Here is a 12746-nt window from a genome sequence, read left to right as displayed (position 1 = left end):
AAACATCTTTACTAATTAAGTTTGTTAGAAAAGGCCTTATAACCTTCAACACTGTATCATTGATAAATCATGCTTTTTCTGTATAGTTCGAGTTTAAATCTGAGAATCATATAGATATTATTTCAAAATAACAGCCTGTCTCTTCTATGTAAAGTTACCTTACAATCATGGCAGAACAAAACAGAATTACTGTGAGCATCCTATTTGTGAACTTCTTTATGTAGAGCTTCTTAATGGGCCTACATTAGGCAAGAAAAAGCAGCAATTAGCACCACATCTCACCAAATGTGATAATAACTAAAATCACTCTAATAATCCTCTCCTCAAAACTAAAACCAACTTTTCTAACCATAGAGCTGGAAAATGGTAAGACAGGAAAATGGTTCATCATAGTATAGGGCAATTTGTTAGTTTTGGGTTTGGTTGTTCGTTCGTTTTTGGTTTTTTCTTTTAAAGGACATGACATTACAGTGTTTAAGTATAAACAGGCATAAAGTAATTTAGCTAGCTGTAATTACTGAAGAGCATAAAGCTTTCTGAATGAATGCTGTTGTCTGGTTTAAAATATTTGTATGACATTGCTGTTTGAAAACTTTTCATATGACTTGGGGTCTAAATAGCAGGAAATGAATAAACCTATATTCTCTCCCAAGGAAACACAGGATAAAAAATTCTACCATTACAAGGCAGCCTGTTAGAATAATAACAGGGTAGAGAAGAACAAAAATTAGGACATAATTCAGAGAAATTAAAGCACTTAGGAAAAAAAAAATGTGGTACTGCATTTCTGCATACATAAGAGCCCAAACATTATGGTGAGTCCTACATCATCTCAGATAGCTACCTGACAACAAAATCTTGTCTTGACATACAGGGAATCTACCCTGAAATGCAAGAAAAATCACAGAAATTAAGTATCACAGATGTAGGAGAAACAGTAAAAGGGAAGTTTCAGTGTATCAAATCACCTCCAGACTAAACTCCCCCCCACCCCATGCCCCACCTCGCCCCAGCAACCTTCCTTTCTTAGATTCACACTGCTGTAATAACTCTGGTCCTTTCCTGTGTTTGAGGTGTAGAACTATTACCACCACCACCACGTTATCTCCTGATCAAGCCAGAGTGGAAACAGCCTCTCCAGTCTACCAGCTTTTATTCACTACCAGGGTGCACCAGGGAGGGACCCAGGACGCTGCTCTCTTTGGCCCAGTCTTCACAGGGCTGCACCTGTTTTTTTCTCCCACGCAGCCCTGCACGATGTGCAGAAATTCCCTGCAAAGCTTCACAGGTTTACTTGATTTCCCTTCCTCCTCGCCCCCACAACCCCACCCCCGGTTTAATTTAAAGCTTCCTCTTCGCTCTCGCTGCCTATTGAAGTATCCAGGGGCTGCTACTGACACCCTGCCCAGCCTGTGGCTGCCTGGTCCCGCTGTTTGACTGTAAGCGTTCGGGGGGGGGGGAGGAAAGGGGGGCACTTCCACCCACCCCCCAATTTTTATTGCAAAGTTTTCGCTTCGTTCCCCGACATCCACCACGGCCTCTCCACCGCTGTCACAGCTTGCCGCCGGGGCTGACCCCACCCCGGCTCCATCTCTGCCAGTCACGAGACGAGAGGACGTGCCACTCTCAGGCCTCGACACGGCGCAGGCTGGCGCGGTCGCTGCCCTCTTCTCCGGCAACCGCGGGTCTGGTCCCGCAGCCGGCGATGGGCACGGTCTCCCGCGGGGACGAGCGACGCAGCGGCCGCCCACGACGACTGGCCTGCCCCACCGTGATTCCCACGGCCGGCCGGGCCGGGCAAGCGTCGCGCTAGCGGAGCGCTTTCCGCCGCCGTTTGTCTCCCGTCTCTTCCCGTTCGCAGGAGCAGCTGCCGCTGCGCAACCCCTTCCCCGCCCGCTCGCCCGCCCCGGTGGCGTCGCCTCCTCCTTGCAGCCTCGCACAGCGCGGCCCGGTAAGCTGAGCGGGGCCAGGGCGTAGGGAGGCGCCGCCGCCGCCCTTTGGGCCAAGCTGGGCCCTGGGCGGGAGGGGGCCGCGGGGCGCTGGGGGCGCGCGGGCCGAGCGCTGAGGTGCGGATACCTGCCTGGGGCCGGGGGCGCGGCGGGGCTGCCCGTCCCGGGCCAAGCCCTGCGCCCGCCTGAGGGGGCGCCGAAGCGCGGCGGCAACGGCCCCACTTCTCGGAGTTAACTTAGCGGTGATCCGCCGGCTGTCAGCGCCCGAAACGCCCCGGCATCCCGCGGCGTGCGGGACAGCGCAGGGCTGCCAGCCTAGCCTTGCCTGAGCGCTCTGGGGCGTCTGCCGAGCCTGCCGCGTCTGCCGCGGCCCCTTCCCGTCCAGCCGAAGGCGCGGCCGGGAGGAGGTCGGTGTCTGACCTGCTGAGGAGGTGACCGGGAACCGGTGGGGCGGCCGAGGGCGGCTGTGCTGCCTGTTGACTTGCGGTCAGGAGCTCGTGTTACTCCGGAGCCTGGGCACCATATTCCCGTTTTTTCAGACCTTTATTTTGCACGGCAGCTAATGTTTGTACATGCTGGAGCGTGAAGCAGGCTGTACTGGTCGGCGGGCTCTCATTACGCACTGATCCATGGTTTTCCATTGACAGGTTAAGTCTGTTCGCTGTCAAAGCGATGTTAACACTCCACTTTCTCTTGCTGTGTCTGGTAGACCCGTTGACTTCAGCAGCATGTAGTGGGAATTGTGAGCGAGTTAAGCAATACGTTGAGAGTTACGTTCTTTAGCATTTTTATGTTGACTGCCTTTTCATTCCATGGGCTTCTCTTGCCCCCAGAGAAAGAATATCATACACTGGCCACTGTCTCTCATCAAGCAGTGGACCATGAGATGGAAGCTGATGACATGACAATAGCTGAACTGCTAGAACAGTTTGCAGTTGAGCAGGAGCTGGCCCAGGAGCAGGTGACACTGCCTTTCATGCATCTTTGCTGCTTTGCTTCTCTGGCAGTCTGGAGTCAGTCCCTCAAACTTTATTTTCTGTCTTCCCATCTAAGGGTTACTTTTAGTGAGAGACACTTGTTCAATATACTTTTTTAAGTGTCTCTTTAAGCAGTAATACTTAGGAGATCAGAAGCTTGCAGCAAGTTTTCACCTGTGCCTGAATACCTTCTATGATTGTTTCTCTGTTCAGGGAAGTGTCAGTTTCTCTCTTTCTGGGAGCAGGAACTTCTGGTATGGACACTTGTTGGCTGGGACAGCTCATCTAGCTTCTCTTTTACACCCATACTCAAAGCTGTCAGTCATCTACTATTGTTTTAAAACTCCAGGTAACTAGTGCTCAAGTTTCTGTGCCCTAATTTCTTGCGGCAACCTAATTATTACTGTAATCTTCATGACTGCAGTGTTTTGGAGGGGTCACAAGTGACTTTTCAACAAAAAGGCATTGACAATCACTTGTCCTGCTGTACTCATTTTCTCACTTTTATGCATTTAGTGACAAGGAGCAAGCTAGCTGAAGAGCAATTTAAGACCAGGTTTTCAGCAGAAATTCAGGGGGTTGTGTTTTCCACTTCGAACATTTGAAATGGGGGGGTGGGGGGAAGCACATTTATTTACTGTTTTCTAACGATCTTTTTGAAGAAGAAATCACTACAGCTTAATACATTTTACAATTCAGACTGTATAAAGAACTTGGATATAAATATCAAAGGGGACTTCCTGCTAGTTGAGAGTATGACAGAAGCTAAAGCATCTAATTCAAGAAGTGATCAATAAACAGGAAGCTGATCAGCTCTGTACCGTTTCTGTGTCTGCTGTTGATTCTTTACCTATTTTTTGTTCTTTTCTTTGTGAATAGTTCCACTAGAATTCTATGGTGTTGCTCATAGATTTTTTTCCCAGAGTGCAAGAAGAGAAGAATATAGTTCCTTCTTCTTTCGTTAATAGCATATTAATGAGCATGTATGAATCTGAAAATCTTCAGCATCTCATGTTGAAATTACTTAGAAATAGTTTGCTGCTTTGGGAGTTGTTATTTGATCTTCCAATGTTTTCTGCCTTTTTAAATACAAGAAACAATATTTTCAAATGGATCTCAGTGAATTTTAGTTTAGTTTCCACCCTAGTAAGTCATTCTCCTTTTTTTTTTTACTTGAAAGTTTGCATAATTTGTGCTAGTAAAACTGTTTTGTGCTCTGCATCCAGCTCCAAGTACTGCTGTGCAAGAATAGCTGACCCATTTGGAAAAGTTCACAAAGTAGCAGTGACAGCTGGAGATGAAGAAAGCATGATGTGTGAGGAAAGAGGGAAAGAACTGGATTTATTTAGCTCAAAGACATGTTTGAAGGGGAGCTAATATCTAAGTGTTTAAAGTTGTGAAATACTCTTGCATGGAAGAAAATGAGCTGTTTTATTCTCTGTATTCATAACAAATAAGGGAAATGACAAGAAAATTAAGCTTGGATGTTAGGGGGAAGTTACAGTAATGGAGGATAAGAAGATAATTAAATAGATTGAGAAGATTGTGAAACCTCCATGAGAGCTCTGTAAGAGAACATTAGATAAATGGTTTTCAAGAAAGGGATCTGACTTGGGAAGGAAGTCTTAAACCTCTGTTCCTGGCTTTTATGGGGCTGAATCACAGAAAAAACAGTTGAGGGACATGAAAAAAGAGCCACAGAGGAGCATAGACTTTTTAAGCAGTTGTCTACATGCTATTTTTGAGGCAGACATGAGCTCACACAAAGCAACTGATCTGGAAGCAGTACAGCCACAACATGGCACAGTGCCAAGCTGAAAAGGCCCACTGAGAGTGACACTATCGAGTTTGAGTGCAGGATTGGGATGTTTTATCTTTATGTTGGCATTTTTTACTGAAAGACAAAACAAGATGCCGTTTAGTAGTTTTAGATACAAAACAAGACAAATAAAAACTTAATAAATCATATCCAAAAGACTGTGGTAATAATGTATTTAACTTCAAATTCCAGTGTTTGTTTACTTTTATTTAGCTCCAACTGAAGTTATGTGCAAATTCAAATAAAAATGAATGCTTGTGGGACAAACCAGAAATGTCTCATTTGCTGTTTCGTAGAATGATGGGTGTAGAAACCTCTGCAATGTGTTGGAGTGCATTTGTAGGGTTTCCTTTGTAAGAACTGCAAAAGGCACATACACGCAGAATTTTAATGGACCTACAGCAATTTTCCTTTTTAAATTCTACTGATTCAGAAGAACACTTCAGCCTACTGTAAGACAGCCTTAAAAAGTATTTGCACTTTGCTGTGGATTTTTTTTTTCATGTAGTTCAAGATCAGCATTCTTGGTTACACAAAACACAAAGTGTGCTGTGCAAGTTATTAGTTAGATGTTATGCATTCATTTCTCTTAGAAAAGTGTATTTTTAAATAAAAGTTATATGCAGAATTAAGATAAAAACTTCTAAAGTGTATAAATTAAAAAAAAAACACACCCTTTTTAGTCTGCAATAAAATAGTGCTAGATATTGTTCAGGTGAGTGGAATGTTTACATCACTTCAGATGCCAGTGATCCTTAGACATCCTTTGTTTGCATGACTTGAACCTTGTCTTTCAAATATAGCAAGTGCATTTATGCATTAGCCCGTTATCTGTTGGTTCAGAGGTCTATCACCAATTGTTTTATACCCCGCTCCAGTAAGCATCAGCAGCCTCAAATGAAGCAGCTGTTCAACAGATAGAAAAACAGCTTTTTCTGTAACAATTAGCATAAAGGGAACAGAATGTATACAGAGAATCAAGTACATACCATTTGAATGCACAGATGCAGCATACAAGGTGTGCAAGAGGTGTGTCACTAACTGTAGTATGTTTCAAGATGCATTTTAGTAGAAGGTGATGTGGCAGTACCTGAAACACATGTCTGAGCTAACCCCATGAAAAAAAAAAATTAAGTCTTTCCTGTCTGACCTTTGATTTGGTGTTCTTATGGAGCTGTTGTAAGATTAAATTTGTCCTAGAAGTGTGTTAGGAAATTTTGAAGAATAAATTGATTGGGACAGCTTTAAGGTGTTTGAATGATACAAACAAATTCATAACTGGTAATCAGACCTTCAATACTGCATTAAGTCTAATGTTGCATGACACTGCTTGTAAAAATCTTTCAGAGCCTGAATTCACTTTTTTTGTTTATTTTTCAAAAAAAAAGCTAATTTATAGAGAGGTCCAGCACTTTTATACATTACACTTACAAAATGTGTCTGGCACAGAAAGTAGCAGCACTGACACAGCAAGGTTAATAAAAATTTGAGAGACATTTTGTTTAAATCCAGGCATTTCAATCATAACATCTTTGGCATAAACACAACAGGTTTCCAATGCCTTTTCTAGAAGTGTCTTTTTCCATGACCTTTTCCTTGGCCATCTTAACTTACATGAAAATATGTTAATGGAAACTTAACAAAAATTAATTTATTGTGATATGGCAAGAACAGGTTTTCTGCTTGCCTTAATTTCACTTCCCAAGTTTAGTTTGGATCTTGTTATTACAAGCTGCATGTACATCTGAGCTAAGGTGCAGATGTTGTTTCTGTTCTTCCTTGTCAAACTGATTTCACGCTCTTTATGTACTTTAAAAAAGTAGGAAATATGCTGAAAAAAGACCTCATATAAATGAAAAAGAATGAGTAATCTCTGTGTGCGTATTACATAGCTTTTGATTAAAAGAAAAGGTGGAAAAGGGAAAGGTAGAAATGGGGAAAATGTGAAATTCTGCATGGCTTAACAGACATCCTATATTGAGGACCTTAGAGTTTCTTTAATTAGTCAGAGCTGAAAAGAACTTAAATTGTTGAAAGAATTGTATAATTAGACTTTGGGACTGTGGAAGAACAGAAATTCTTTCGTACTGGTCAAAGTATGTTTGTAAAGTATGTCTCCTTTATAGTGTGGAAAGCGTGTGTGGTTTCAAGAGGTGATTGTGTCTTTTGTTGTGGTCTTTACAGATAGACATACAGCCCTGAAGCTAAGTTGAAATGAGTAACCAAGAGGCTGATGTACTACGTTGCTGGAGATGTAGAAAATACATAGCAAATTCTGTTTGCCTTGCAACATGTCATGGAGGAGAACCATCTCAAGTGAGTACAGCATCTTGAGGGGGTTTGTAACTGTTTCCAGTTGCATTCTTTTAGATAAAAGAGAAGTATTAGACTTCTACGTTTGTCCCCAGTAGTTGAGATAAGTATGAATGTATGGGCAATTCCATGATGTAAGCAGTACTGCTACTGCAGCTGAGTAGGCAGCGATCATCTTTACGTTCTACAACATGAAAGCCAGTTTTCATGATACATTTGACTGCTAGCTTGTGTTTTTTCTGTATTTTTCATATAGAACTGGGTACTGGTTTGGACAGTTTTAATGCAGTCATTTTTTGGTTTAATATCTTATCAGAGAAATCTTTGCTTTTGTGGTGTATTTGAAGTACCACCACTGATTTCCACTGTGGTTGTTAGCTGTCAAATACTCCTACATCAGAAACTTTTGCTCTTCATTTTGAAAAAGTGGGGGATTATCTGTGCCCAAAAATAGTTCAGGAGATTTACCAGCCCTGAGGGGCTAAAATAACCCTTCCAGGCTAAAATACCACTTAGTAATTTACATCATCTTCATTAAAGTAAACAGAAAAATAATCATATGGAATAAAACAATGACAGACATTTCCTGCTGCTTTATAATGGCAGTTAGTAAGCATTTCCAAATATGGCACAAAGACTATGTTTACATCCTACAATCTTGAATCTAAGTGAAAAAACAAATAGAAGGGAACGTATTGATGTTTTTTATTAATACACTACAAGTGCAACAGCATCCTTTTTGTACAGGGGAAGGGTATAACCAATAGAGGTAGAAACAAAGTTACAATTTTTTAAGAGCCTGATATAATCTGTGTTACTAATAAACCCCATTTTAATAACTGTGACTGTAAATCTTGAGGGTCTGGAATATTTTTCATGCATTATACTTATTTAGTGCATGGTTTGAAGTGGTTTTCAGTGTGTATGGGTGGGGAAATTTCAACTCCTTTCAGTTATGAAAAGAAGGAGGTATTTTTGTCCATGCTCCATGGTGGAGCTTTTAATTGCTAGTAGAGATCCTTGTCTTTCTCTAGTTCTGTAGATAGCTGATAAACCCCCATAATTTAACACTGCTTCCCAAGCTATTGGGAGGCAGAGATTTTACTATGGTGAGAAGAGTGATGATTTCAGTATGTTGGCTTTCCCTGGTGAATTCTAGACCTTCAAAGATACAGCTGAAATCTGAGTAAAAGAAAAATCTTAAAACAAATCTTAAAACCAACTGTTGAAGTTACAAATGTAGTATAGACACTTTAAATCAGAATTAATATTCACGTTGAAGTACAGGTAATCTCCACAGATAGGAGGAAGACGATAGCACAGACATGGCAAATGAATCTACATGTCTACTGTCATTACTTGGAGAATTTCTAAAAGCTTCTGTCTTCTGTGTATAGCCCAGTTTCAATTTTCAGCATAATGATACTTTTATTCTCATGAGTTTCATAACATAGGAGTCAGTGATTTTACATAATAATAAATTTTAACAACTGATTTTAAGACTTTTAATGTTTACCCGAGATTCCTTAATTTTTTGTCCATCTTTATAACTTTACTGACATTCTAAACCATATTAAAAGACTTAAATACATTTGTATCACTTCTGAGCTAAAAGAGAATTGTTTTTATTTTAATATCAGTTAGTGAAATCACAGAATCACAGAAAGTTAGGTATTGGAAAAGACCTCAGAAGATCACCTAGTCCAACCTCCCTGACAGAGCAGGATCACCTACATTAGGTCACACAGGAACACATCCAAGTGAGTTTTGACTACCTCCAGAGAAGGAGACTCCACAACCTCTCTGGGCAGCCTGTTCCAGTGCTCCATCACTCCCACCATGAAAAAGTTTCTCCTTATGGTTACATGGAATCTCCCATGCTCCAGCGTGCATCTGTTGCCCCTTGTCCTGTCACTGGCCATCACTGAGAAGAGCCTGGCTCCATCCTCCTGACTATCACCCTTTACATATTTATAAACATTAATGAGGTCACCCCTCAGTCTCTTCTCCAAGCTAAAGAGGCCCAGCTCCCTCAGCATTTCCTCATGAGGAAGATGTTCCACTCTGTCCTGGTTTTCGTCAGGATGGAGTTAACTTCATTTGTAGCAGCGGATGGAATGCTGTGTTTGAGAGTTAATAACACCCTGATGTTTTTAGTTGCTGTCAGTCAAGGACTGTCTCAGCTCTTCATGAGAAAGGAGGGGCGAAGCCAGGACAGGTGACTGAGCTGACCAAAGAGAGTATTCCACGCCAGTTACGTCCTGCCCAGGATATCGGGGGGCTGACGGGAGGAAGGCCTGGGGCGGCTCCGGGACGCGCGGTTCTTGGGGGACGGTCGGGTTCTGGGATGGCTCTGGGTGGCACGGCCTGAGTTGTGTGGTTTGGTGAGAAACTGCATTGTGTATCAACAGCTTCATGTATTTTTGCTCTAAAGTCCTGTTAGCATTGTTACATTGTATCTTTCTGTTATCTTAGTAAACTCGCCTTATCCCAACCCACTGGCCTCTTATTTCTTGGTTTTGGGGTTATTTTGCCCCTCCCTTTTCCCTTCCCTTGCCTCTCACCCCCCCGCCCCTCTTCCCTCTCCCCCTGCTCTTTTCCTTTAAGGAGCAGGCAGCTGCGTGGATCTCGGCTCTCAGCCAGGGTGAAACCACGACACACTCCCCTAATTATCTTGGTGGTCCTGCGCTGGGCTCTTCCAAGGAGTTCCTTGTCCTTGAATGGAGGGGCCCAGAACTGCTACAGTTTTTAAAATTTTGTTTTCAGTTGGTGACATCATTGCAGTAAAAACTCAAAAGTTGATAAGAGTCCCTGGTACCTCTGCTATTTATTCTAACAGCAGTGCAAAATTAATTTAAAACTATTTGTGGCATAGTTGTGTAGTACTGAACGCAGTCTTCATATAAATTAGAACTTAAATATTCCTGTCTTAACTTGAAAATTATTCCAGCTGATAGTACTTCTGAAATAAATTTCTTAATATACTTGGAAGATTAGCAATTGCATACTTTCTGTTCTTGTAAACAAAATAAAACCACCTCCAGACGCCTCTGTCTCCACAGTGGAGTCTGTCCAATGTCCATAGATTCAGAAATAAAGAATTATTGACAGCTTCTACCTGATTTTTAGCAGAAAGAATGCAGCAACATCTTTGAGTTTTAGAATTTGTTAGTAAAATATTTACTCAATTCACAAAGCTGACTTCTGACTCTGTTCAAGAAAAAAATGCTTACATCATGTTGAATATCCATCCAATTACTTTTTTTAACAGACATCACAACCCTCAGCTGCTGCTCAGGAGTCCTGCAACGTGTGGCATGTGAACGTAGAAGCCATTCCAGAGTGGGTGAAACATGTCATTGAAAAGGTAGATTAAGTCTTGCTTGCATCTTTATCATTGAACAAAATGTGAAATAAGTAAGGGGACTATACTTCCAGAGGTGCTTTTCTGCCAAGTTCAATAAACATACAAAGACTTCTAACTGAGGGAATTTTTCTAAGTAACCTCTATCATTACAGAGGCTTTTTCTCTCTTAGATATTACTTAATGCATGTGCAAGTGACAAATTTTCTTCCTGCCCTTTTATAGATTAATGTATTTATGTTTGTAAGTGGCATGGGCACCTTGGCATATTTTGTCAATGCTTAAACTTACATTAATTATCTAGGCTTTGGGGTTTGTTTTGTGTTGGTTATTGTATCTTGCAGTTAAAAAGCATGTGTTGACAGGGACAATAAAAAGCATGTTTCTCCATAAAACTGGACTGGGTGTTTGTTAAGACATCAGTTGTTGGAGATGATGGGATGTCTTCTCTATTAATATGCTATTATGTCGTATGAATGGGAAGTAACAGGTACCTTCTTGTAAATTCAAAGGTCTGATGAGAATCTATTGTCACCGCTCTTGAGTTTTAACTGTGCATTTGAAATTACAAATGATCTCATAACTTTCCTGTTATACTGAATGCTTTAGTTGAGTATTTTCTTTAAGTTAATTTTGGTCTAGAAGTTAATGTTGTTGCATAGATAAAATAAGCAGAAGCAGTCGTTCTCTGTAGCCGTCTCTGTTGTCCTACAAAGTGTTTGATTTTGAGAGGCAAATGATCTCTGCATTCTTTTCTGATTTGACTTCAGGATTTTACTGCACTGCCATTAAATTCTGATCAAAGCTAATCCACCCTGAAAATGTTAGACAAAAAAATGGTTATGATTGTAAAACTGAAAATTAAAAAAAACCCCCTTTTTTAATCTTCCTTCACAGTTTTGCTCTATGTTTTGTTAAACACTAACTAAACTCTTTTTAAAATTTATTATCTCTTATACTTCAACTGTGCGGGAAGATTTCAGAAAGATTAATCTTAAGGGCATGTGTGACAATTAGGAATAATTAGGTATTTTCCTGCTTTATAGAATTTCCTAATCTTAGAACCCAGTAGTGTGCATGTCATTAGTAAAATCACATTCTGTATTAATGCTAATAATTTTATCATCTTTAGCTGTAAGTAGCCAGTGTTCAGCACTTGAAAGCCTAGAGGGCCTGGTTGGAGACCTGGAAAAATAAAATCCATAAACTGCCCAAAAAAGCTTAACATACTTTGCTCAAGATTGCAAAGGAGCAATGCTCCGCTGGTGGCAGAGGCAGAGAAAGCAGTTCTCTATGAACACTTCCAATATCCTGTGTTCATTTTGTCCTTTAATATCCTGGGAACTCTTACCATTCACTTCTAACTTCTCTGGAAAGATGCTGTGGGTTTATAGATAAATGTGTGGGGTTTTTAAAACAAAAATCTGACTTATCCCCAGATCCTCATGGGCTCTGAATAATTTTTTAATCATATGTTATTTTCTCCTGTATGACTCCTAAATCAAAGGCTAAATCATTTTACATAAGCACAAATTCTATTTGCAGGCTGTAAAAACCCACTGCTTCCCAGCCAGTTCTTTTTTGCCATCTGTCCCTGTTCCTAACCAATCTCATTGGGTTTTCATGCACACATTAGTTTATAGATCATCTTCGGTAATTATGAATTGCTAGTGCTGCTAGTGACCTTTATGGACCTCCATTTTCATTTCCCCATCACTAATTACTTGTTCTAGCTGCTTTGGCTAACCCTTCCCATTTTTTCCTCCTCACGCAGTCCATCATTAAATATGTGTACCCTCAGCTTCTTTTCAGATCTTGCTGATTTTCCCCCTACCACCTCCTCCACTAGTAGGCTGTTACTTCTTTTACTGAATCAATGCTTCCCCAGTACGTTGCCAAACTCATGCTAAATCAGTCCTGGACTCCCTTCTACTGCACCTCATCTCCCAGTCTCTGCACGTAGAACACAGAGATGTCCTTTTACTTGCCTACCATCTCTTGCATTCCTCTTTTTGCCAGGCTCCTACCCTTCTTCCCTAACCTTCATGACTCACTCTTCCTCTCCATTTGGAGATCCAGGTTACTATTCCATAGTGTCTGAGTGCCAGAAAAACTCACAACAGGTACTAGAAAGTGCTTTTTCCTGAATTTTAGTGCCTCACCCATGGCATCTGAGAAAGGGAGTGTGGGAGACCACACTGAACCAGTTTAGTTCTTCTTTGGGAGCGGCATATGCACAAGTTGGTCAGCCTTATAAACTGAGACACACCACATGCTCAAGGAATTTTCAGAGATTTGAAAGTCTTGGGGCATATGTAAACTGA

The 12746-nt window shown here is 41.2% G+C and overlaps 1 protein-coding gene across 1 annotated transcript in view; it reads left to right on the top strand.

Annotated features, from left to right (window-relative positions):
* Positions 1-1868: 1868 nt before the first annotated feature.
* RNF180 (ring finger protein 180) overlaps positions 1869-12746 on the top strand; it is a gene marked incomplete at its 3' end in the record, with an annotated part of 76032 nt that continues 65154 nt past the window's right edge. The window contains exons 1-3 of the mRNA XM_084278277.1: positions 1869-1951; positions 6934-7061; positions 10330-10425. Coding sequence (XP_084134403.1) covers positions 6960-7061; positions 10330-10425 — 198 coding nt within the window. The 5' untranslated portion in view covers positions 1869-1951; positions 6934-6959. The remainder of the gene's footprint in view (positions 1952-6933; positions 7062-10329; positions 10426-12746) is intronic.

Source organism: Gallinula chloropus (assembly GCF_964237585.1).
Source record: "Gallinula chloropus genome assembly, chromosome: Z".
In the NCBI taxonomy this organism is placed as follows: domain Eukaryota; kingdom Metazoa; phylum Chordata; class Aves; order Gruiformes; family Rallidae; genus Gallinula; species Gallinula chloropus.
This window is presented reverse-complemented; position numbering and strand designations above follow the sequence as displayed.